Source organism: Lichenostomus cassidix, chromosome 1 (genome assembly GCF_008360975.1).
Source record: "Lichenostomus cassidix isolate B80296 chromosome 1, HeHo_3.0, whole genome shotgun sequence".
Classification (NCBI taxonomy): Eukaryota; Metazoa; Chordata; class Aves; order Passeriformes; family Meliphagidae; genus Lichenostomus; species Lichenostomus cassidix.
The window spans coordinates 12,632,901-12,657,810 of NC_139479.1; the positions used below are offsets into that span (position 1 = coordinate 12,632,901).

At 43.5% G+C, this 24,910-nt stretch overlaps 1 protein-coding gene across 8 annotated transcripts in view; it reads left to right on the forward strand.

Annotated features, from left to right (window-relative positions):
• Nucleotides 1-18,122, forward strand: part of PCYT1B (phosphate cytidylyltransferase 1B, choline) — a 40,952-nt gene extending 22,830 nt beyond the window's left edge. For 3 of the 8 annotated variants that reach the window (XM_085050253.1, XM_085050198.1, XM_085050225.1), the window contains 6 exons: nt 130-246; nt 3,380-3,531; nt 4,426-4,504; nt 7,592-7,734; nt 9,884-10,072; nt 15,137-16,048. In XM_085050253.1, coding sequence (XP_084906379.1) covers nt 130-246; nt 3,380-3,531; nt 4,426-4,504; nt 7,592-7,734; nt 9,884-10,072; nt 15,137-15,343 — 887 coding nt within the window. In that variant the 3' untranslated portion in view covers nt 15,344-16,048. The other 5 variants (XM_085050190.1, XM_085050208.1, XM_085050215.1 and 2 more) reach the window with 3 other exon arrangements.
• Nucleotides 18,123-24,910: the final 6,788 nt, after the last annotated feature.

The following is a 24,910-nucleotide window of genomic DNA, read 5'->3' on the forward strand; positions in this document are numbered from 1 at the left end:
TGCCTTTGAATATTAGAACTGGAGTAAATCTCTGCAGTCATCTGATCTGGGAACAAAAAGCCATCCAGCAGAATTAAGTGCAAATGGTTTGGGGTCTGAAAAATCACTGTTGTGTTTCTTTCTTCACAGCTGACAGACCTGTCAGAGTGTATGCAGATGGGATATTTGACCTCTTCCACGCTGGCCATGCTAGAGCTCTTATGCAAGCCAAAACTCTATTCCCAAATAGCTACTTATTAGTAGGAGGTAAGATCAGAGTTATTTATTGCACTGGATTTTTGCTTCTGTGCTTCAGTATCAGAGTTATTGCTGTGCTCCCACCCCCAGCTGTTTATACACTATGACTTGAATGCTGCTTTCACTCCAGGGCTTTCTATAGGTGATTTGCCTTGAATTACATCTTACAATTGCATCAATTAAAGTAAAAGTCAAATTCTGCTCTCAGCAGCACAGACACAATTCCCATTCTAGTTAAAGCAGGTGCCTGCATGGCTCTGAGCTTAAAATAGGCCCATATGAATAATTTACCTTTTTCAGTTATTTGCTCAAAATTGTTCAAAGATGGAGATGAGTGAATGAGAACAACCATTATTTATTTCTGGCTCATTGGTCCCTTTGCCAGCCATGCACAGCCCATGACTTCAGCCTGCCAGGTCCAGACCCAGCCTTCAGCATCATCACAGAAGCTAAGTCTGGCCCGTTGTCATTGAAGACCCAAATGCAGGTTGTAAGTGGAATGTGATTGCAGTTCACAGGTGTCCCAATGCAGGTTACTTTTTAATTTTGTTATGAATATCTTCTTCTCTTGCTGTGTGCCTGGCTAACAGCTGTTCAGCAGTTGGCCTGTGCCTGAGGAGTCACTGGAGGGTGGCTCTTTCTTGCCTAGCTGGCTGTACAAGCCCTACTCTCAAGTAAAGTGAAGCCTCACAAATGTGCAGTTTGGTTCCAGTTTCCCTGTGCCTCCAGGGCTGAGATACTCCTTGCAGAAACATTTGACAGCAGCTTTCATTCAGCTCCTCAAATGCTTTACAGTGAACATGAATGCAACCTTCAGACAATATTAAGGCACATTATTTTGCATATTTGTCCCAAACAGTTGGAGGGGGGTGGGAAAGACCCAACAGCGAGGAAAAACAAAATCTCCTTATAAACATGTTTTTTGGTTTTACTCAAGCTTATGAATTGTGGTAATTCCCATGGAGCTTCACATGGGGTAAAGGGCAAGTTCCTTTGTTAGGAAGGAAACATTAAGGATTCCCTTGTTTTCCTGCTTAGCCAGACAGCTTGCAGAAGAAGCAAGTGGAAGTACAAGACTGAGATTTAAAGAAAATGCAAGTGATGTCCATTTTGTTGTTGCTTTTAAAGGATTAGGAGTTGCCCCAGATAAGGGAAGGAGCTCTGGGGCAAAAGCCTGACTCCTTTGAAATTCATGGCATAGCTTCACTTTGCCCTTATTTTTGGAGTGAAGGACAAAGCAGCCAGCACTCATCAGCACCTTCTCCCAGCAAGGCACTGTGTGTTAGCATGTTGAAAAAATGGGCACCTTCCCACACCCACATACAATTTGTGCTGCAAAAGCACCAGTGTCATACGTCTTTGTGGGCACCACAACCAACCTCTTCTATTTTTTGTTGTGAAGACAATTATTTGGACCTAAGATCACTTTTCTTTTTAAAATAGACATTTATACTTTCCCAAATCAATCATTAGAGCAGGATGACAGATTCAAAAGAAGTACAAAGAAGGATGTCTTGTCTGCATTGTACATGAACAAATAGTAATCAGAAAATAAAATCAAATCTTTCTTCAGAATTCAAGCAAAAAATACTATTTTCCAGTAATTTTGGTAGACCTTTTCTTCCAGGAGAGGGTAGCCTAAAGATGTCATAAAGGCTGTAAATAAATATAAATACAGTCTCTGAAAGGATCTTTCTACTGAAAATGCTTTGATCACCATTAAATTTCTTGTCAGCAGGCATCAAAACTGACATAATAGGATAGAGTAGCATTTTGCATGTTGAAATTCATATATATGTTATTATCTGGCTTTGAATTTTGCACAAGCTTCAGGGCTATTTAAGCATTCCTACATTTTTCCTACTTTAAAGGTCCTTCATGACCATCACAGCAAGAATATCCATTTCAGATCTCAAAAAAGACTGCATCTTTGCCAGTGCCTTGCCTGATAGGTTGATTTTTCAAAGTAGAAAGAAGCAGCAGCTGTAAGGCTGCTCTCACACTTCACTGCAGCACTATTAATGTTGCATTTATCATTTGTCAAGTACATTTACAGGCAAGTGAGATCCAAAGGCACAGGTTTGACCTGTGGTGAAGGACAACCACTGGCAACCCAGCTATAAATGGGTGTCACGTTATTCCATGTGGGGTGTCAAATGACTGTTGTAGCTATAATGTTGGACAAGAGATGGTTGTGGAGAAGGTCACTGGTTTTTACACAACATTATGTGGGTAGAAAGATAATACCTAACTTTTACAGTCCTCTGGTAACATGGGTGTTGCTTCCTCTCTTTTTAAAAGCAATGGGACAAAGTATTGGTGCATCCAGAGTTAAAGATGCAGGATTTCTGGACCTTTAACTCTGCTCATTTCACTAGAGCACATGGCTTCTCCCAATCCTTTCCTTGGGGCTTCCTTCTGAAATTTCAAGCCTTACTTCTCTTTCTGTGAAACCTGCTGAACTCAAAGCTCAGAGGCAGATTCCTCTAATGTTTTCCATTACTTGTTTTCCATCAGGGTTTATTTAGTGAGAAACTGTCCCACTCTGCTTTTGCGCTTTTTTGGCAAATTCACCTTTTAGAGTGTTGTTTACATAAAAATAAAAAGCGGGAAGGAGGAGGCCCAGAGAGGCTGAGGGGTCTCCATCTTTGGAAATTCAACTGGACAGGGCCCTTGAGCAACCTGTAGTTGACTCTGCTGAGAGGAGGAGGTTTGGATTAGGTGATATCCAGGGGTCTTCCTGCCTCGACCATTTTGTGATACGTGAAGTTCACGAGCGCTCTGTCATTGTCCACGCTGTGTTCTTTGGTTTCAAAACATTGGTCATCACCCTTGAAATAGCACAACCCATTAAATCCCCACTTGGAGTGAAATTGGTTTACCTTAGCATGTAAAGGATACCACCTGAGATGTCCTATAATATCCTACAGCCTCTGGCAACAGCTCCAGAAAGAGAAGGTTCTCTCACTGTTACACAGTTGTATCTGCCAACCCCAAACAGAACTCTTAGATGCTCTGGAATGCCCCAAAAATCACTAGCTAATAATTAAGTGCTTAATGGATTTATCTAGGAATAATCAAATCCTAGTCATCCTAATTTTACTGAATGCGGAGCCATTTTGCTCATACTTCTGTATTTTAGTTTGCAGTGATGATTTAACGCATAAATTCAAAGGCTTCACTGTGATGAATGAAACTGAGCGATATGAAGCCCTCAGACACTGTCGTTATGTGGATGAGGTCATCAGAGATGCACCCTGGACATTGACACCTGAATTCCTTGAAAAACATAAGGTATATTTCTCCCCTTATCAATCCCTTCCCCTTCACAGACAGACAGCTGAGAATAAGCAAGTCTGAAATTGTATTCAGTGGAGCAACTTATTTAATTCAGTTGATTCCAGTCCCTGAAATTAGGTACATAGCATTCCTTTCCTCCATCTCTGTCAGAAAACATTTATTTTGCCTTTTTTTCTCAATATGCTGAGATGATTTCTGGGATTTTTGAAGGGTAGAATAACACTGAAGAATTACTGATAAATTGACTTTCAGAAAAGGAGATGGTGAACCAGGAAAGTTGTCACATAGTGACTGAAGTCCTGAATTAAAGGCATGTTTCTTATTAATGGTAACAGGTGCAATATGTAAAGATACCACATGCCTTCTAAAAGGGAGGGTGGTGTTTTACATGCTATTGATTGCCTTGCAACATATATGAATCGTGACAAAAGCATAATTAACTAGGCTATATTTTAGTGTCCACATCACTGGGTGACAACATGACAGCATGACAGTCCTAGGTATACATGTATATATGCACAGCCCTAAGGGTCTAAAATCAGTTATCCTGCCTCCATTGTTTTGAAAGCCAAGGCTTCACTGCTTGCTTTTGCAGTAGGAATAAAAGCAGGAGCATGTGTCTTAGGTTTTGTACAGCATATCACACTGAGCCAGTCAGAGTGATGTGGTAGTGGCAGTGATTCTGGAGACAAGACTTCCGGTTTTTCATAATTGATGGTACAACACAGCAGGGTCAGGCCAAAATCTAGTACAATATTCTAGGTGACAGCTTTAGGATGAGAATGTCAAAAGCAAGCTAGCTGAAGTTAAGAGATCATTCTCCACAATCCCCCAGTAAACCAAAATTTGGTGATGGTGGGATGTGATTCTTCTTGTGTTCACTGGCAGATTGACTTCGTAGCACATGATGACATCCCATACTCTTCCGCTGGATCGGATGATGTATACAAACACATAAAGGAGGCAGGTAAGTGCAACTTTACATTTTTAGCACCTTCCTTTTCAGCCTCAGCTCAAATTCTTTTACTGTCTTTTAACCACAACTGCTGGGAGAGAAGCAATGGAGATAATATCACATTGTCTTACACCCTAATGGTAAGTACTGCTGACTTGAGCAGCAAGATTCACTTTGTAAAACCGCAAAGGACATCGTTGGCTGAATTCCTGCCGTAACACTAAGGAAACCATTCAGATCTAGCACAAAATAGTCCCATCTGGGTTTTTAAAACAATTTTACGGTGTTTGACTAAGACTTTTGAATGGATGAAAATGAGTTCAGTTCCCACAGCAGCCCAGCCAACTTTAGTCAGATTTTGATAAGCGCAAACTGATGGCTCCTTGACACATGCCAGTCCTGAATATGGGCAAGCACACACAACTTTCAGGAGCCACTAGGATCCATTTGCACTGAGGGTTCTTTTCATTACACTAGCAGAAGGTTTAAATCAGTATCAGAGTAATTAATTTGCTGTGACTATTTAGCAGTTTGGTTGACTACCATATTACATTGAACATGAAGATGCTGAACTCATTAGGAGTTTATATCTCTTCAGTTCAGGGAAGATGAATGAAATTTGAGGAGATAACATTAAGCCACTGTTTGCCAGCAGTAGCTATCCTGCAACAGTGAACAGTGCAGGAGGAGGAACAAATCACATCCTTCTTTTCCTGCTCCCTGGAGATGCTGCTTTGAAGCCTGGAAAATCCAGCCTCTTTCTGTTCTGCATAAACATGTATATTGGAAGCTTGGAAAAATTCCAGAGCAATCTGCCTGATGGTAATAGGTCATGCAAAGTGACCTTCCCAAGCTATACAATGACAGCTATAGACCAGGTATTGACCTGAGCTGAAGGAATAAGCTTTTTATAGCAGCAGTGCTTGATCTTTTTCCACTTGCGAACAACCTCCCTGTGGTATCAGACTCACAACCCTCCTTTGGGAGTGACTGCTCTGTAGTTTCAGAGCCAATGCCAGCTTCCTTCAGTAGGCAGAGATAAAAGGCACTTCTGGTAAGAATGGGTCACCAAGGAACATGCAGCACATGTGCTGGACAGGCAGCTATTCTGCTTTTCTTCTCTAAGGCACAGGACAACACAGCAGGAGCTCTTCGTGTCACTGGATCATTACCAGACTGAGCATGAGAGTGCCCAAACCTGGCACACCCTTCTCTGCTGTCATGGGGCACAGGCATGGTGCACACACAACCCAATGAGAAACTCAAACTTTGCACAAGAGAATACAGACTTGCAGTTTCAGGGACTTGTAGTCTGTCGTGTCTGTTACCACAAGATGCCAGAGAAGCATCTTGAGTCTTGTGTAGCTGAATTCTGCTACATATAAACTGGGAATAATGTTAACTTACTTGTGATGAGTTTTGAGATCTAGTGCTGTAATAGTCCCTAATGCTCCAGAGCAGCATTATTACAATAATGAATTTCCCCTTTCTCCTATGGATTTTGTTTTAAATAGACCAGTGCTGTTGATGCATTTGCGTATTTTTCCGTAGTTCCAGTACTCCCGTTTTCCCACATCAGGTTGTTGGAGAGCAGAAAAGTTGATGGGAACTGTGGAGCTCCTTGGGTAGATTCTTGTGGGCTCCTGTTTTCCCCACTACTTTCAGTGGGTGTGAGGTTGTATGGGCAACGGTGAGCTGGGTAATGGTGCACTGACTAAACCTCTGCACATCTGGGAGCAGTTAGCTTGGAAAACATGGATCAGTCCAACACATGAAGCATACGAAAGCAAAGTCAGTGACTAAGGGTAATGTTCACCTACAGTTCCACTTTCAGCTAAACAAAGGTGGTGTTTGGATTTTATTCATGTATTTTTGTAACTCCTATCTATAAAGGTTTCTGGCTCAAAGTGGTTTTCACTGCTTCCAAAAACAGTTTCCTGAGTGCCTGCTGCTAGCCTGAAAAGCAACGATCAGGGAAACATGTCTGCTTATGATTAAAGCAATCTATTTTTTAGCAGAGTATTAATTAGAGATGAGAAGGAAAAAATATCACATAGCATTTAGTCACAAGAGGCTGCTAAGCTTCTTGATTCCTTCTCTGAGTCATTTTCTAACCCTGTAAAATTAGCTACCAATGCCTGCTTAGTTCAAGTGAACGTGTGAGGATTAATTTCCCAGTAACTGTAACACCATTTTGAGACAAAGCATTACTTTTTTTTTCCCCAAGCCATCTCTCTCTCTCTCCTTCTCCCTCTCTCAGCAGTTTCATGTTGCAATTACATATAAGTGATAGTAGTAATTTTTTTTCTAGCCCTAAAAACTACTAAACCAAGGTGTGCCAGCACTCAGCTACTATTACATTTGTGACTTGCATTAACAGTTCAGGTGCTCCTGCCTCAGTGAGGAGCAGTTAGAAAGGCACATACATCTTAAGTTGTGTTGAGGAAAATACAAGCAGTATAGATAAATGGCTGGTTTTCTTGGGGACTGATTTAGAGCAGGGAGGATGATTATGCAGCCACTGACATGCTGGGTGGACATGAAACACTACCATTACATTTCACCTTCCTGTTACAAACTACTGGCACCTCCAGGGTGTTTTCCAGTTACTGTAATGCATCTTTTTCCTGGCTTTGGTCAAGGCCAGAGGCTGGTCTGTTCTACTCAGAAGAACAAAGACTGTCAGATGGTGCAGTCCAGAAGTGGAAATAAAGGCAAGCAGCAAACCTCCCTGCTCCATTATATAGCATTAAATAAGGGCTGTGCTTATGGAAAGAATTGCTCAGTGAATTGCCACAGCTGTGAAGTTTGGCCTTCCTGGCTTGGGAGCCCCTGCCAGTCTAATAACTTCCATATCACAGGTGACACTGTACAGAGGGCAATTTTTAGTCTTTCTAAAGACCTGAGAAAAAATGAATAGTACAGCAACCTTGCCTTCCCCACACGGACACAGAAACAACAGGAGAGAACTAGGAATAAGGCAGAATTGCAAGCGTCTCACCTTTGGTCAGGCATTTTTGTGTTCATCCTCAGCTATCTGCCATAGTGCCTGGTCCTGCCAAGCTTTATCAGCAGGCTTTCTTTTCCCACTTTGCTCAGGAATGTTTGTACCTACGCAGAGAACCGAAGGCATCTCCACGTCGGATATTATCACACGGATCGTCCGGGACTACGACGTGTACGCCCGGCGCAACCTGCAGCGAGGATACACCGCCAAAGAGCTGAATGTCAGTTTTATAAACGTGAGTACACTGACCTGCATTTGCTCCTCAAACACTCCCTCCTGGCATCCTGAATGTAAAGGAAGGGTTAAGAAATTGTAGCTTCCTCCTGCTGCTTTTAAAATAGCTGGAAATAATTCAATTTAAAAGAAACTGGTATGCTGAGTGTAGTTTTAATTGGTTCTATTAATTAGCAGCTTCATTTCTATCTTGTGCTTTTAACAAAGCTGCTGCTCCCCCTTCCTCCTTGGGTGGTAGGTGACAATGACACACTAGGAAGGAGCCCACCCTCCCACCAGAGGCTGCTCAACTACTCACCCAACACACAATTTCTTTCTTTATTCCTGTTCTGAGAAGGCAGCCCAGAGAGCAAGGATTTTGAGATGCAGAATTTCTCTACAATGTGATAGGATTTAAAAAAAAAAAATCGAACAAAAAGCCCTGGCAAAATCAATCACAGGGCAGTGAGATTACTAGGGAAAGTTAAAATGGTTTTCAAAAGACAAGGAAGTATGCTAGGAAGCTGGTACATAAATAATGCTGCCTTAGAGCTCAGAAGCCACAATGGCAAGAGCAGCATGTGAAAGGATGGCTGAGATCATTAATCTTCCACAAACAGAGCTGCCCCTCCAATGAGAAGTAAACACTTTACAGAAAGTAGACTTTACCTTCTTTCATTTTCTGTTTCAAGTGTTGACATATGACCTCAAGGCAACCCACTTAACTGAAATCTCCCTTGTGACTAAGATGGCTCACAGCAGGACTTCCCACCTCCCTCCCTGGAGCTGGGAACCCCCTTGTGAAGGACTGAATTGTGTCATTTCATTAGAATTTAGTTTATATCTGTTTCGTTTTTTGAAGTCTGGAAGATAAACCCCAGATCACAGGGCATAAATATTTATTTCACTGTGCTTTTTTTTAAAGTCTCCTACACCTTTAAAAAAAATCCTGCTTGTAAGTACTCCACCCAGAAGGTACACAGTTGCAAATATCAATTAAAATTAGGCATGCTGGATGCCTTGGGGGTTCTCAAATTTATCCTTTAGCAGCTGTGAGGTTAAGATACTGTTGCATAAGTTATGCTTCCCCCCATCTCAGACACTGATGTATCCTGAAGACCCTCCTGGCATCTGGTTTTTCAGCTTACAGTAATTTAAATGCAGAAATACTAATTTGTACCAAAGACCGTTTGTATTTCAAAGTTAAATCCCCAGGATTTTACAAGGCAGAAGAGCACCAGTTTCCTCATTAAAAAAACGGCTGATCACCTTTTAATTGGAGTGAGTTGGATTTCTTTGGACCTTGAGGATTTTGTTTTTGCTCGTGGCTTGCAAAGACAGTTCTTTTATTGATTTATGGGCTAGAATTAACCCCTTTTCAGTGCTTGTTTTTAAAGTAAATTCAGGCGGCCATTAAATGGAGTTAACAGAGAATTAAAAGCCAATAGTGATCTGTGCTTCTACACAAACCACCACACCTTCAAGAGCACAGCCTTGCTTATCTGCTTGTACCAAAAAAATTGTGGAGCACACAAGCATTTCAAGACAAAAGCCCTTTAATCCTGAAGTATTTCAGAAGCTTTTGCCAGGAGCTCCCTAATATTATCTTCTCTGTCTCTCTGTTTTCCTGTGTGACTTAGTAATTAGAAGTTGCCCTGTTTTCTATGAAGTTTGCTGGCCACAAGCCTCTGGCCTACACACATCTGTGTTGTGGCCCAAAGCTCCTGTATTAGCCAGGCTCAGAGTTGAAGAGAGTTTTCCTTCTCTGCAGAAATCCGCCCAAAGAGACATCTTGGTCCAAGTTAACAGGAGCATTTGCTGAGAAATGCAGGGAGATTTGCCTTTTGCCTACTGTGAAGTTTGAACTCTAATTTCTCACTCAGATCCTTCACAAGATTCATATAATTTTCAAAGTGCATTTAGTTTGAAAATACAGAAAAATTCATGTAATGGATTAAACAGTAATCACATGAGAAATCTTTTCAATATGTACCTTCTTCACTTCATTCCACAAATGTTAAACTTGCATTTATAAAAATAACGTGGGAATAGCTAACCAAGGCCATATGTGTTAGGATGCATTAATGTTTTTTTTTTTTTCTTCTTCTCAGCTGTCTTTGGCTAATTAGTTCCAAGTTTTTTATTAATCTCTTACCACGCTTTTAAAACAGGAGAAGAAATACCGTTTTCAAAACCAAGTGGACAAAATGAAAGAAAAAGTCAAGAATGTGGAGGAAAAGTCAAAAGAATTTGTTTACAAGGTGGAAGAGAAGAGCCATGACCTCATTCAGAAATGGGAAGAAAAGTCCAGAGAATTTATTGGCAACTTTTTAGAGCTGTTTGGACCTGATGGAGCTTGGGTAGGTATTCTGCCATCCCAGGAAGTCTGAGTGTTTTTTATTTTTTCTCTCTAACACAGGTCATGAGCAGATACTTTTCCTGCAGTCTTTGTCTCGAAAGCCTGCACAGTAAGATAATGGCAAACCTGGTTGCTGAAGCCATTAATGCATACCAGTACTGAAGGATTTGCTGCTTCTGGCTGTTGCTTCTTTGGGATATCTGTATTTTGTGAAGGTGTGATGCTGAACATGATACTGCATTCAGCAGAGCTGCATCACAGCACCACAAGCAAAGAGGCCAATACAGTCTGTTGGCCCCATTAGCATTAAGTGCACCCAATCCAACATCAGGGATATGCACTGGAGATAGTGAGGGAAAACAGGACCATTGAAAAGGTTTTTAATAGTTCTCTTCATGCTCTGTACTCAGGAGTAGAGGATTATAATTTTGTAACTTCAAAAACTACTGATACAAAGTTCTAAACAATTATTTTACATGTCAAGTTCAGGCTCATCTAAATGACAGCAGGGGAAGGCTCAGGTGGAACTGAAGCACTTGCAAAGCTCTCATTGGTATGTGCTGCCTTACAGAGCCATTTACTAAAGGTCCCAAAATGCCTTGGAAAGGCATTTGAGAATCTAAAACATCATCTTTCCAGGGAGAAACCTGCTCAAACAAAAGTCATGCACTGAGTGGTGAATTGGTGACACTTCCAGAGCCCCAAAAGGGTCCTGGCCCCCATCTGTCGGTTCTGATTGCTTGCCAGACCTCAAGAAGCTTTGTTTTCTTGTGTGACTTTGCTTTGCTACATTGAAACCAGTAACAAAGCTTAATTTGAATGTAGAATTTATCTGTGTTGGGATGAAAGCCCAGATCCTCCAGTGCAGGCACCATTTCAGACACACTGCTCTGGTTGCAAACTCCGAGTTAAAAAGGCACTTTCTGTTGGAAGGAACTCAGCAGAGCTTTTGTTTGTAAACAGATAGGAAGAGTCACAGAGCTTTTGTGAATTAGTAGCTCATATCAATACTGTGTCACAACTCAGTGCCTTCAAGTCATGCAGTACCTGCCTGTTACTGGAGTTCTCATCTTTGCACTGACTTGCTGTGTTGATTACCACTCAGTTGAGAAAAACCTAAAATGAGGCTGTGAAGGCTTCAGAACAGAGACTGTGTTATCTTACAGGTTACTTCTGTCCATGCAAAAACAGGTGATCACTGAACAACACAGGCCCCAGCCACATGAACAGTGAGCTTATTTATCAGTTTGTTCATTGACTGTTATGTTCCTGGGGGAGAGCAAGAAGGTAACCCTTCTGATGAAATGCCCAGGTTTACCTGCACTGTCCACATCCACATGAAGCTTCTTCTATGAGGTGTTGGCCATAGAGCTTGCTGTGTGTTCCCCAGGTGGGATGGTCCTGTGGCCATAGGTGCTGAATAACTAAAGCTGATGCTAACAGAGCACATGAAATCCACAGGAGGTGAGATGAGTTTAGCTGTGCAGAGAGAAGAAAAGAATTCAAGAGCACTGATCCCATTTCCTGGCTCTGCCCACTCAACACTGCACGCTAATGGCATTTTTAAAAACCATTGCTGATAAAACATTTTACCAAATTCAATTAAGGAAAAGCTGATATGCAAAGGTCTTTTAAAATCTAGAAACTTGTTTCCCGAGTAAGTGTTTGACCACAGAGCAGGAAATCTGGTGCAATCACAGGGACCTTTGCTAAGAACAAGAGGAGTGAAATCTCTTCACAGCATTGTAGGAAAAGCATCAGTGACAGCAAGCTGAGAGGTGGTGCAGCTTTTTTAAAATCAGTTGAGCCTTGGCAACAGGAAAGACTTTTAAAATAATGATAACTTACTATTAGTGTCAAAACTGTTATTAATGTTAATTTGCCTTATCACTGTTAGTTAGATGTTGCTTTTAATGTTGACATTAAAAGTACAGGAATCATTATGGGCATGCTGGATTCCTAGATCAGTAATTTGCATGCCATTAATATGCTATTATTATTTCACAAATAATTATAATACACTTTATGCTAGCATCAATTTTCTAAAAGTAAGGGTCATGTAATCCACAAAAAAGTGCCTGTTTGTGAAAGAGGTCAAAATGTCAGTTTTCAAATGTTTAGATGTCTATAATTCATTGGCAATTTTGCCCACCTGTGCAAAATGTGTCTATGTTTTCTGCAAGAGAGTCACAGAGAGGTCAGAAACAAATAGTGTAGCATGAAACTTTCCTGTGATATGAGGCAGGACCACCACACAGCCTGGCATGCAGGGCAGAGACACCACTCCAGGGTGCAGGTGCCCATTCCACCTCCTCTCAGACATGTACAAGCAGTCACCTACAACTGAGGTCAGTGGAGAGAAAGCACAGCTCACAGGGCAAGGTTTCTGTGCCAGTCTCCCTCAGAAATGTCCCTTCGGATGAGGTGTCCCTTCAAGGGGCTGCCTTCCCCCTACTCAGCACGCAGGGGCACTCAGGGAAGGTTGCCTTCCAAGCAGCTGCATCACCTCAGACATCAGCAGGGGCTCAGATAAGACAGGTTGCAACTAGAACCTGGGGATGGTGTTTAGGCCACACCACCTGTCTGCAGCCTGGACCTAAAATGGCCTTAGGACAATCAGCAGCTCAAAAGCAGAAGTCTTCTGTAACACCCAGCTGCCATTTCCTTTGTAAAGGGGTATCAACATACAGGCAAAAATTCAGAAAAATTCAGAAACAGGCAAGATAGTTTTTCCCAGTGCAAGTTTGCCAAAAACAAACCCTAAACTGGTTTGGTGTACCTGAACTTGCTTGAATCAAGGATTTGAAATTACTTCCTTACCTTTGGTGAAGGTCCACAGTGCATCCAGCCTTGTCTAACTCTCCAGCACTCCAAGGAAACCATTAACACTTGTTCTACTTCTTCAGCACCCAATGGCCCAAGGAGTATGTGCTGCAAAGGGCATGGCTTACTGACCCTGCTAGGGCACAGCTGGAGAGAAAGAGGTGTTCTGAAGCAGGTGAATGAAGCCACCTCCTCCTTCAGAGCTGTGGTTTTAGCCAGCAACCTGGTGGTTCCAGCTCTAATGCAGGAGCCAATGCAGAGGGGCTGGGCACTTGTCCTGCTGAAGGTATGAGTGCATCAGCTTGTTCAAGCAACAACTCTTCACTGAAGACCTGGGAAGAAGGAGTCCTACAGCCTGGCTGAGGGACTTAGCAGGAAGGTGGGATTCCCCTTTCCATCCCTGGCCTAAGGTACAGTCAAGTACCCCCCACCACATGGGATGGTGCAGGCCAAGCCAAGCTGGACATTTGCATGTCCCCCAGCGCTGGTACCACACCACCATGAAGTACCACTATGCCACTGAGTTGTTTGAAGTGACAGAAAGAAGTCAAAGTATTTTGATTGGCCAGGAAAAAGAGACTTGATATCAAATATGTTTTCTAATTTGTTGAGGATTATCTTCAGTGAGAGGGTGAAACAAATTAAGCCAACAGAACTTCACAGTTCTGTGCTCTAAAGAGAAATTTTGCACCCCTACCACTGAATTGCAAACAGGCTCTGGGGCTTTGCCAGCCCTGGTGACATCCTTGCAGCTCTCAGCCACAGCTCTCAGGAGAGAAATCCTCTCCCATCTGAATGCTTCCTGGAACTGTTTATCAGGAGCAAGCACCATCTGCTAACTATAGAGATTTTAGGAAGTCTCGACTGATTTGGACCTAGCAGTAGTGCAGGGGTAGATTAACACCATGGGGTTTTATGCATGAGAGCCTTGGTAAGTGTAGCTCCAGGCAGGGACTGTTCTGCCATTCTGCACTGCAGCGACGTCCAGGCTCTAAAACTAAGTCAATAAAGCAAATGTGATAAAGATCCAAATTTAGGAGAGGGAGCTCACAGAAGAACAGCCAAGTTCAGTATTGGTGCTTGATTTTTAAGCCCTGGGATTTAGCAAACACCCAGAAACCTGAGGGGAAACCAGCATCTGCCTCTCTGCTGGCAGGGAATACTGAGTTTCAAAGGGGGAGAAAAAGCAAGACGAGCAGCCAGATGCTCTGTGGCTGGGAGGAAGGTCAGCACAGAGCAGAGTCATTGCAGAGGGAAGGGGAATAGGAACAAGGTGAAAACTTAGCTGAGATCAAGTTTGCAGCTGCTCAAACAGGCAAACCCATATGTTCTGCTCAAGTATTTTCCTCTCAGACCCAAGTGGCAACTTAACTTTGGTGGGCTGGATCTTCTTTCAGCCGAGCATCGCCTGTGACCCGACTGCCAGTACTTCAGCCGAGGTTGTGACTTCTTGCTCCCCATCCCCAGGAGGAGCAGCAGGGCACTCGGAGTTGGCATCTTCCATGTGAAGCCTGCAGCAGCTGCACAGCACATGCCATGTCTTCCATAACCCAGCATGATGCAAGGCCACATTGCTGCTAATGAGTAGAGGCACTTGCCTTAGTGTAGCAGATTGCTTGGCTGCAGAGGTGTCTCTTCCATGCCACGAGCTCTGGCAGGCCTTCACTCAGTTTAACAAAGCAAAAGTGACAATAAAGCTCCAAGCAGAACATAGAGCCTGCAAGTGTTTTCTCTTTTCGACAGACACCCGAATTCTGACATTCCCACCCCCAATTTATGGGTTTGGGTTGTGCCTGCTCCGGGGAGCTGGGGAAGTGGCTACCAGTATTTGGCAGGCACCAGGCTGTCTCCCTTGGAAAGGGAAGGAGGAGTAAAGGCTTGGAAAGCCAGGAAGCTCAGGAGCAGATGAGTGGTCCTTCCCAACATTCTAGAAGGAAAAGGCCGTGGGAACTAGGAATGTTGACCATTTGAGACAAGAGTGTGACCAACGCATACAAAAAATACAAAGGGAGTCCCCCCTGTGTGGCTTGGGCCAGTACACACAGCGTTCTCACACTGGGGGTGGCCCAGCTGAGGTAAAAACTTGCATGCAAGGACCAGGTTATCATGAGCACAGCAGAGGCAAAGCAGCCAAAGGCTCCCTGCTCCCTCCCTGGTGAGAGGCACAGTGCAACCCCTGCCTGCCCCCAGCCTTTCCCTCTGTGCACTACTCAAAGAGCATCTTTTCACTTTGCTTTTGCAGAAGCAGATGTTCCAGGAACGAAGTGGCCGAATGCTCCAGGCTTTTTCTCCCCGGCAGAGCCCAAACAGCAGTCCTACACGAGGCCGCTCGCCATCCCGTTCTCCATCTCCACCCTGGGTCATCAATAAGACCTCCCCTCCCTCTTCTCCAAAAGCTGCCTCTGCCTCCCTCAGCAGCATGAGCGAGGGAGACGAGGATGAAAAATAAAATATATATTTTTTTAACCATGAGACAGAAGAACAAGCTATGAACTCAACCACCGGATGGGGAGAAGCGTGAGGAACACCAGGGGTATCTCTGACAGCAGGGATCGTGCTCTGGGAGATGTCAAAAATGAACTGGAGCACAGCAAGGGAGATCTCAGGAAGAGCTTATCCCATCCCCCCTCCCTCCAGGTGCTGGAGGCCGAGCCGGCAACATTTGCCAGACACAGCCCCGGGGACTGACAGAAAAACACACCCATGTGCAAGTTGCTGCCCCTGTCGTGCTGCTTTCCAGCTGCTGCTCCAGGCCAGGCTGGTGGGAGCCCTGCACCGAGAGGGACTGGCTGGAGCAGCCCAGCTGGCTCCTGATCGAGGACTCAGCACGCAGGGAAGTGCCAGCTGCAGCCTGCAGAGGGAGAAGATGCAGTTGTACCCTGCTGACCTTGAGCTCTTCTTGCACATGAAGGAAAGGCATTGCTGCAGCAAATATGTTGAGAAATGGGGAATAAAGTTGGGGTTTTTTCCTTTTGAGTAACATCTGTCCCAGAGCCCAAACCATGCACTGAAATGAAGAGCTCTCCAGGCAAGTTGGTGGAAATCCATTTAATGTATTCAGTGCTGCTTGTTGACCAAGCCTCGGTGTGGGGTGTATGTAAAGAGTTGGGCTTTTTGCTTTATCAAATTGCTCTCCTTGTTCCTAGTGCCTGAACAGCTGCCTGATCACTTCTGGTTTGCTCCCTGGCTTTGCACTTTGAAGTCAAGAAAGTAAATGAAAACACAGCCCTAGCTGGAATGTGGTGGTATAGGAAATAAGACGGTTTGAAGATGCTACTGGTTTTTACTGCTGAATTCTAAAAACACACGTGGGATCCCAAGGCTTTGGAACGTGGCCTCATAGGAAAACCTGCTGCTCCCAGCTATGTATCAGCAAATGACAAGCAAACAGTGCTGTTGTCACATGGTACTCAACCAGTTAAACAAACTTCTCATCAAACTCTAAACAAGATGTGTTCACAGACACACTGCCCCTGCAGAAGATCCCAAGGCTATTCCTCTACACTAAGATGGAGAAAAAGAAAATGGAAAAAAACCAAAGGAAACTTTTTGAACAGGATTAGGCACAACGATTTTCTTTCTCCGTCCATGACCCCCATACAGCCCCAAGCAGAAACACGGAGGGCAGCGTGGGTGAAGCTCTCCCCTCCATGCTGGTCTTGCAACTGGGCAAAGCCAGTCCTGCCTGCTGTCTGGCTCCACGTTCTGTCCCTCAGCTGGCACCTGCTGAGGAGGCTACAGGGGCTGGCAGGATTCCTGAGCCCTGGGGCTCCTCTGCCCCAGAGCTGCAGGAAACCCCCAGCACTGTGGTGGGACTGTGCCACTGATGCCGTTTGACTCCTGGGCTTGCCTGGCAGAGCTGCCTCAGCACACGGGCACATTTGAGGCTCTCCAGCCCAGCACCAGCTTTGGTGCCAGGCCAGCAGGTGAAGGCTGCCACTGCCCCCTGTCTCGCAGGGAGCCTGCTGGGCACAGCCTCGGGCAGCCTGGGATGGCAGCTGCAGCCACAAAATCACTCCTGTGCCGCTGCTGCCTGGAATTGCAAACCCACCAGGGCATGCCAGCTGCTGTGGGCAGCACCAGGCAGCACTTGCTGGCTCCCTGCACAAGCAGCACAGGAAGTGCTGGGGGATGGAGGTCTCCACATCACTCTTGGAAAAAAACCGAGGGACCAAGATCCCCGAGGATGTGGGGTGGTTGTACTTGCTGGCAGCAGTGCCCCCCAGGCTGCTGTCCTTACCTCGTTGGGTGACCTGGTTGGTTGGTAAACTCCTTTCCAGATACACTTCTGGGAAGGTACCAGTATTACAGACCTTGGCACCAGGCACCAAATTAGCCCCACACTCTGCTCATTCCCTACAGCTCTCATCCCTGCCCCACGAGGAGGTAACTGATGTTTTCTTTGGGAACGTTTTGCCAGACACTTCTCAGAATACCACAAGACCGAGTACACAACATCTCGTGCCACACTTTGTCCTCTGGAATCAAGCTAGTTCCTTCACAGAGCTGCAAAAACAGGTGAGCAGGAAATAGGGTGGAATGTGCAAAGGGACAGCCATAGCTACTTCAGCTGCCGCCAGCTGTGCGCCTGATGGGATGATGCAATGAAGATCTTTCTCAGCCTTAGGCAACCTGTTACTGTAATTTCATACCTGGGATGCACTTGTTAGTTTTTCTGATCCTTTGCAAGTCTTAAGTCTTCCCATCACAAACCACTCCTCCACCATAGGAACTGCCTGCTTCTACTGGTGCTGTGGATAGATGAGCCATGTCCAAATGCAATGGAGGTGGGCAAGGATTTGTTGTTCTTGGCTTTTACCATTGTTTTTTGTTTATTTTAGTTTCACAGCACTTACTGTTCTGCAGCCCTTGCTCAGTGGTTTGAGTGGAGACAGCACCACGACTTGTAAATGGAGACTAGAGGAAAAACTCACCAGTGACCTAACAGAAGCTATTTCTCAGGGTCACAGGTGGCTACCCAGCAACAAAGCCATATTCTGTACCAGGTGTCTTGTTTGCATTTAGGATATCAATAAGCTGAAGCCTTTGCCTTGCTGGTACATTCATGTGCTGTCTCCAGCAAACCAGAACCTCATGGTGTCTGGACACACGGAAGGCAATTTTGCACTTCTGAGTCATGGTTGGGTTTTATTTTTCACAAGTGTTGCTTTAATTCAGTCCTATTTATCAGCCAAGCTCCACATGAAAAATAAAGTGTATGACAGACACAGCTGCCTCTCCCCTTCATTTTACAGCATCTTGGGACACACAAACACGGCCTGCAGAGGAAATGCCACTATGGTACAATGCCTGTTATCCCCATCCTTGGTAGCCTAGGGCTTCATGCCTCTACAAAGCCATGAGAGCAGCTCTGCCAGCATGCCCAAAATGCTGCTGCTTGCATTCTGCTGCTCTTTACACAAGCAGGATCACCTCTCCTTGCTGTTATCTCGCAGCCAGAAAAATGTGGGTGCAGGTGGGGAAGTGCTGTCCCAGCTGGAAAGGTGCAGCCTTAGACACAAGCAAGTCTGAGAGCTCCTTTACCCTCTGTCCCAGTACAGTGATGTCAGGAACCAATATTTTATTTCTTCAAAGTGGAAGAAGGGGACTGTGTTTTTGCAGTCATTCTGGTTCTCCTGCTGAAAACCATCCCCAGCAGCAATTGAGATGCTCTTGTGAGTGCCAAGATGATGTGTGGCTGTGCCAGATGTACGGAAAACTACAGTAGCAAACATGAACCACAGGGACAATCCTGACACTGCCTTTTGGACTTGACTCTTCCTTGAGCCAAGTCAGTCTGGTGTCTGAATATTCTTGCTTTGGCCTTTCCTGTTTGTCCTTTCTGTAAGAAGTTAGTACCTGCAGCAGCTGTAAAGATTTATTTATTCATCAGTCCTGCCTCAGGCAGGGAGAAGCTGAACCAGCGAGTGAAGGCTTTGGACTTCCCAGGTAAGATACTTTTAATTACAGAATAAGCAAATTTCAAAGTCATAGAGCATAACAGAGAAACTATTTAATGGCACAGAGTCCACACCAAAATGCTCTCAGGTAATTCAAGGTTTATTACCTGAGATGGATTTAGGGCTGATTTCAGCAGTGTCTTGGTATCATTTGGGAGATACATAAACATCTCTGTGAGTGAGCTTACAGTGTTCAGCCCAGCCTAGAGGAGACTTGTTTTGGTTCATGGCAAACCCCTCGGGAACAAGGCAGGCCCTGAACCAACACCAGGCCCCTCAGCTCAGCAGGAAGGAAGGGTTTGACACTACAGTACATTTGCTTGTAAAAGGGTAATAAACCATCATGGAGACTCTCCTGTGTGATAGCACGTAATTAAGCAGCAGTTTCTCTGGAGTCTGGTCCAGAAGACAGTGATCTTTTCATAAAACAGAGCTGAAAATGGGGCAGGAAATGGAGCGAGGGCTTTGCCTCTGTCATGGAGATCTTTTCAAGCACCAAACTTAAGAGGTCCTCTTCTGATTGGATTTTGAAGAGAGATTTTTTTCCTCTCAAAACACAATATGCGTCCCAAAAGCACACAGATATTTTCAGCCCTTTTCTTTCCAAAGCGAAGGCCCTTTCCTGGTGTAGGGAAGGGCAGCATTAGCATTTGTAATCAAAATGGAAATCAAGGCCACTGCCTCATGGCTCCGCCTGAGGGAGAGGAGACAGATACAGACTGAAATAAAAATAACTGAAAGCCTTTGGACATGCACTTTCACTGTACTAACTGGGGAATGTGGGACTGGACTCCAGCAACAACTGAGCTTCTTCCCAGGACAAGTGCATTTACCAGATCTCCCTACGGAATGCAGCAGGCTCCCATGTTCTAACCAGTTCCTCAAGTATGAGACCTGAATTCCCATGCCCCAGCAGTTATTGATGGCCAGTTCAAATAGTTCTTTCCCACCTGGTATCTCCATCCCTTTTAGATACTCTCTCCAACTGTATCAATCCCTGCTTCAATGAGGAACACGGAACTGCAAGCTCTGAGCCAGTTCTGCCTTTTACACCAACACAATTATTTTTTCTTAATGCTTAACTGGATTAATCAAGAAGAAAATGTTCCATTATCTCAATGATTCCTGTGCCTAAGCACGTGACAGCAGGAACATTCAAAGGGAAAATCCTCCCTGGTGGCACTGACCAGGCTGCATGTGCACATCAAGTCTCACACATACTTCAAATTCTAGAAACAGTTTTGATAGAATAAATTATGTCTTCTCAGCACATTGTGGTATTTTTTTACCCTACTCCTGTGATTCCTTAATCATATTACTCTATAAACAAACACTGGTTTTCCATAAAATAAAGTAACTGTGAACTGCAAAGGCATCATCTGGTTAATAAGAGCATATTAATTATAACCTGCTCTTTACAAGTGACCAGCTCTGAACACCAGCAGGGGTTGTTATTTTAATTTTAATGTTCTACACACTGTACTGGGCCCCAGCTTTTTTATTTCAGAACTAACACATTAACCAGTAGGGATCCAGTTACTTTGCTACTTGGCCATATTTAGGATAGTTTATATCATCAGTTTAAAAGTTAATGAGCTTCATTTTTACCAGTGTCCTGAGCTTACATTTCTATAGTACGTCATTAAAAGCCAAATGCCAAAACAAAATGGGAAACTCTCCCTTAGGGAAAATTTTCATTTGTTCCACTCATACCCCCCTTGGTTTTCTAAAAGGCCTCTCACAAATAAATGCATTTACTCCAGAAAAGAACAAACCCAACATTTTAAATATTCATATTGTTCACATGCAAACAAAACTGCATAAAGCCATATCCTGTATAAGAACTAACAAAATGCCCCCCAGAATACCTGGTTCAAGCATAATCCAACATAACCCAAATCAAACATAATCCAACCATCATCACAAATCTTGGGTGGCTTGTTTTAATTTCCTTTTTCCTCCTCAAGAGGACCTTTTTTCAAGTCACCCCACAGCACAAACTTTTATCACAGACACAGAGAACATGAACAGTCAGAAAACACTAGCAAGCTCACAGTCTGTATCTTTTAAAGAAATGGAAGAAAAAATAATTCTATGAGGTCAAGCACCTCAATTCTGATGCCTTTCAACTTTCACTTTGGGAAGGCAAATCAATTTGTGATGAAGAAAAGGGAGCTAAATCACACAGGAGCTAATTAAAACCCAGCCATTATGCAATGAGTGGTGGTGGTGGTACCATGCCATCAGCAGAACTGATTCCAGCCATTCTGACATGAATGAAGTTGCACCCACAGAGAATTACCCAAAGTATCTTCTTGCCCATTTCACCCAACTGTTTATTAAGAAACCAAAAGTTAAGAGATTAGGTATCTACTTGAGATAGTACTTATTAAGAGATTAATTATGTACTTGCAAGACAAAACGCATTTCAAAAGACCAGAATAAAGCATAACTTCAACCTCTTCCCCCACCACAAATGGCTATTTGTGGAATAGTTTTTAAGTGGCTCTCTTGTCCATTATAACATGCAGGACCCAGCTGTTTCACACAGGCAGTTTTCCAGTGCTGCAGCACACTGACCACAGACACCCATTCACTGAAGAGACATCTGGATCTGAAAACTGAGAAGGAAAGAATTGTTTCCCTGGTGGGGGAGACTTAACCTTTAGTGCAACAGCAGACAGAAACTACCACACAGCCATGACCCCCACCTGGCACACAGAGCCAAGGTTCCTTTACCGGAGTGCAAACCTGCCCATGCCTTGAGTGTTGCTTCTCCACAACCCCAAGGACTCCATATCAAGCATTCCTATGTCTACAAAGAGATTTATTAACCGAAGGATGAAGAGCCAAGTGGATCAGGCAAGGGAGGTGCTCAGGGGCAGCAATGCACACCTCCAGCCCTGAGTCTCCAGGACAGCTCTCATGGCACAACATGCAGCATCAACTTCAACCACAAACACATTAATGAAACTCCTCTGAAAGCTTCCCAATACCAGAACAGTCAACGTGTGACCTTGAAAACTGCCAGAACTGAAGCTTTCTTCTGAAAATGATATTTAAATGTGTATTTGCAGGTAACTGCACATTTATTAATTTCAGGAAAAGAATCCAGGGGCAGATCAAAACTGAAAATTGTTTTACAGTATTCAAAATGCTGGCTTCAGCTGCACACTGGTAGAAGCATAGTGATGCCTTTGGACTAGGAGACACACAAGGGGAGTAGCTTCAGCGAAAGAAATAAAAAAATTAAGCAAGTCACTAGGATGGAAAAGGACTTTGGGATTGCTGTGACAAGATTTCTAAATGGCTGATGCTCTTAGACAACACACAGCAGGCATTATTTACTACACTCCATGTAACTCCTAGAGAAGATGGTACAAAAGCTTAATGTAAAAACAGCCTCTGAGTTAGATCATAAATAACAACTGATCTGACATTTTAAAAAGTTTAATTTTTCCTATCAAGCATGCCTGCCATGTTTTGTATGTCTCACTTCATTTAAAAACTGTGTACTGCAATACTTCTTTCCACTGAAAACACAAACTGAAGTACTGAGTAAGTCTACAGCCATCTAAAAAAGTAATGAGTTGTACAAGAAGAAACTGATCCCTTATTACAAATTCTTCTCCCACATATGCCTGTGTCCTAAAGCCATAAATCTTCATTATACTGCTGCTGCAACTGTTTGCTTTATCTTCTACAGGCAGCTACTGTCAAGTATGTGGTACATGCTGACACATTTTGCAATTTTGAGCTACTTAATTAACTACTCAGCTCCTGTGAATACCCCGCCATGGCAAATGGTAAGCAGTGAGAAAGTACAACACACAGATTTCTTCTCAGCTGAAGTTTTAAAATAAATTCTTCATCTGAAAGAAAATTATCTCAGTTCTAGCAAAATTCTGGCCATCTGGAGCCTCATTTATTAGTTAATAAGAAAGCTAACGAGCCAAGCAAGACGGGTCCCCAGGCATTTTACTGCTCTGGAACTGCTTGGTAAGAAACGTTCAGTTCTTTTCATTTTCTTGAATAACTTATAAATGCATATAAAACTTTATGGAAATCTGAAGAAAATTCAAGGTAGAAGCCTTGGGTGTTCTATATCTGTTTATAACAGATGTTTTGACTGTCAAGAATAATTAGCTTTAGGGAGGTTTATATAGCAGAAAAAACCCTAAACCCAAAAGCTGCTCATATGCTAAAACAACTCTTGAGCTCCCAAGTGCAGCTCTCTGAGGATGCCCCTCTGTAGGCATGTGAGAAGTTGACCTTGGACTGCCAAATCACAAACTAAGCTCCATATTGTGTGAAACCAAACCAGTCCCTTAAAAATGTCAACATGGAGTTTTTATGTCACTTTATTTGTCAACCACAGAAAGAAAAAAAGGAAAATAAGAGTATACACAAGTCAAATACACGGGCATTGGACTAGAAACATTTCCAAGACAAGTTACAGAAGATTCAAAAATAAATTTAAAACATCTCCAAGTAATCTCATGAAAAATTACCTTCTCACTCCTCCATTACTGGTTCAGATGATTCAAACGATGCCACCTGAGAGGAAAGGCACCACGAGATCTCTTTTCCTCGTGGAAGCCAAGTGCAACACAGAGCAGCTCACCAGGAAGAGCTGTCCCATACCTGACCTTGGGAAAAAAGTGACTTCATATCCACCACATGACAAACTCATCACACCCCTGTGCAGGCTCAGCACACCTCCATCAGGGATGGCAAGGGTGAGCCATCCTGCAGGTCCTGAGCACAAGCCCTGCTGCAGAGCAGAGAGCATCGAGGGCACTGCTTGGAAACTGCCTCTGCCTGATGGGATCTGCAGAGGACATGGATTTCAAAGGACTGTGCCCAATGCCTCATTAGTATTCAATTTAAAGGGAAAAAAATCAATAAAGCAATTAACACCAGAAGGGCAATGTCAGAATTATCTCACACTCATCAATCCTTCCAGTACTACATGAAAACCCCTCCAGATTTAAGAAGCAAACAAGTTCTCTATGCTGATTTCTGAGGACTTTTAAGGCAACATAATACTGCAATTAAAGCACATGAACTTGAAATTTTCTTATTTATTTTTCATTAGAAAGCCACTTCAATTACACAAATCTTCATTGTTTCAAATTAATATCAACAGCCTGAGTCCTGATCCTGAGAACAGATTCATTTAAATGGCATTCCTCTCATACACTGTTTACTTGTGCAAGTAAGTATTTGCAAGATCCAGCCCTGAAGTCACTACACAATTAATACCTATGTTCGTTTGTGAACAAACTCAACCTCTGCACTCAGTAACACATTGTTCTGTCATGTGCCATCATATGCTCTCAACTTCAGCGAAAACACATTTATATATGTTAATTCACAGACAGGAAGAAGCAAGGAAGAGCTACCAGAAACCATGGCAACCTGGAAACACGCAAGGAAAGGGAACACTGAACAATGGGATATTATCATCCTCAAGATAAATACTAACAGTAAACATCTAGGCTGTTTTCTACAAAATTATTTTCATGAATCAAGTCCACTTTTGCAGCACCTCACACGAAAGGATCTAGAGGTGCCTGTTAAAGGTGAGGAGGGAGGAAACCTCTTCCATGTCAATGAGGTCAAGATATCACCCTAAATACTATGTCTGGGTGGAGGTGAACAGGAGATTGCACTACATGATCACTCTTGCTCACTTCTTGGAGAAAGTGAACAGCTGTTTCAAAGCAAATGCTACTGACAAAGAAAAGAATGCTACCCAGTTGCAGCAGCAAATGTAGCCTTACATAGCCAAAGAGTAGCCTGAGTTTTCCAAGAAGACTATAATTAATATCCATATTCTTTAAGCATGTGCCAATGGACCTGCTTTAAACAGTGTCCAAGAGGTAGCACAGACTGCAGCAGGACAAAGACTTTCTCTCTGCTCTCCTAGGTCTTCACAGTCAATTACACAGAAAAAGATTGTGCACCTGAGTAGCCAAAGAAGCATTTTGGTATCTTCTGAATATTTCTCATCAAGTGCAGACTCTGAAAGACCCCTTGTTGCCTCAAAACAA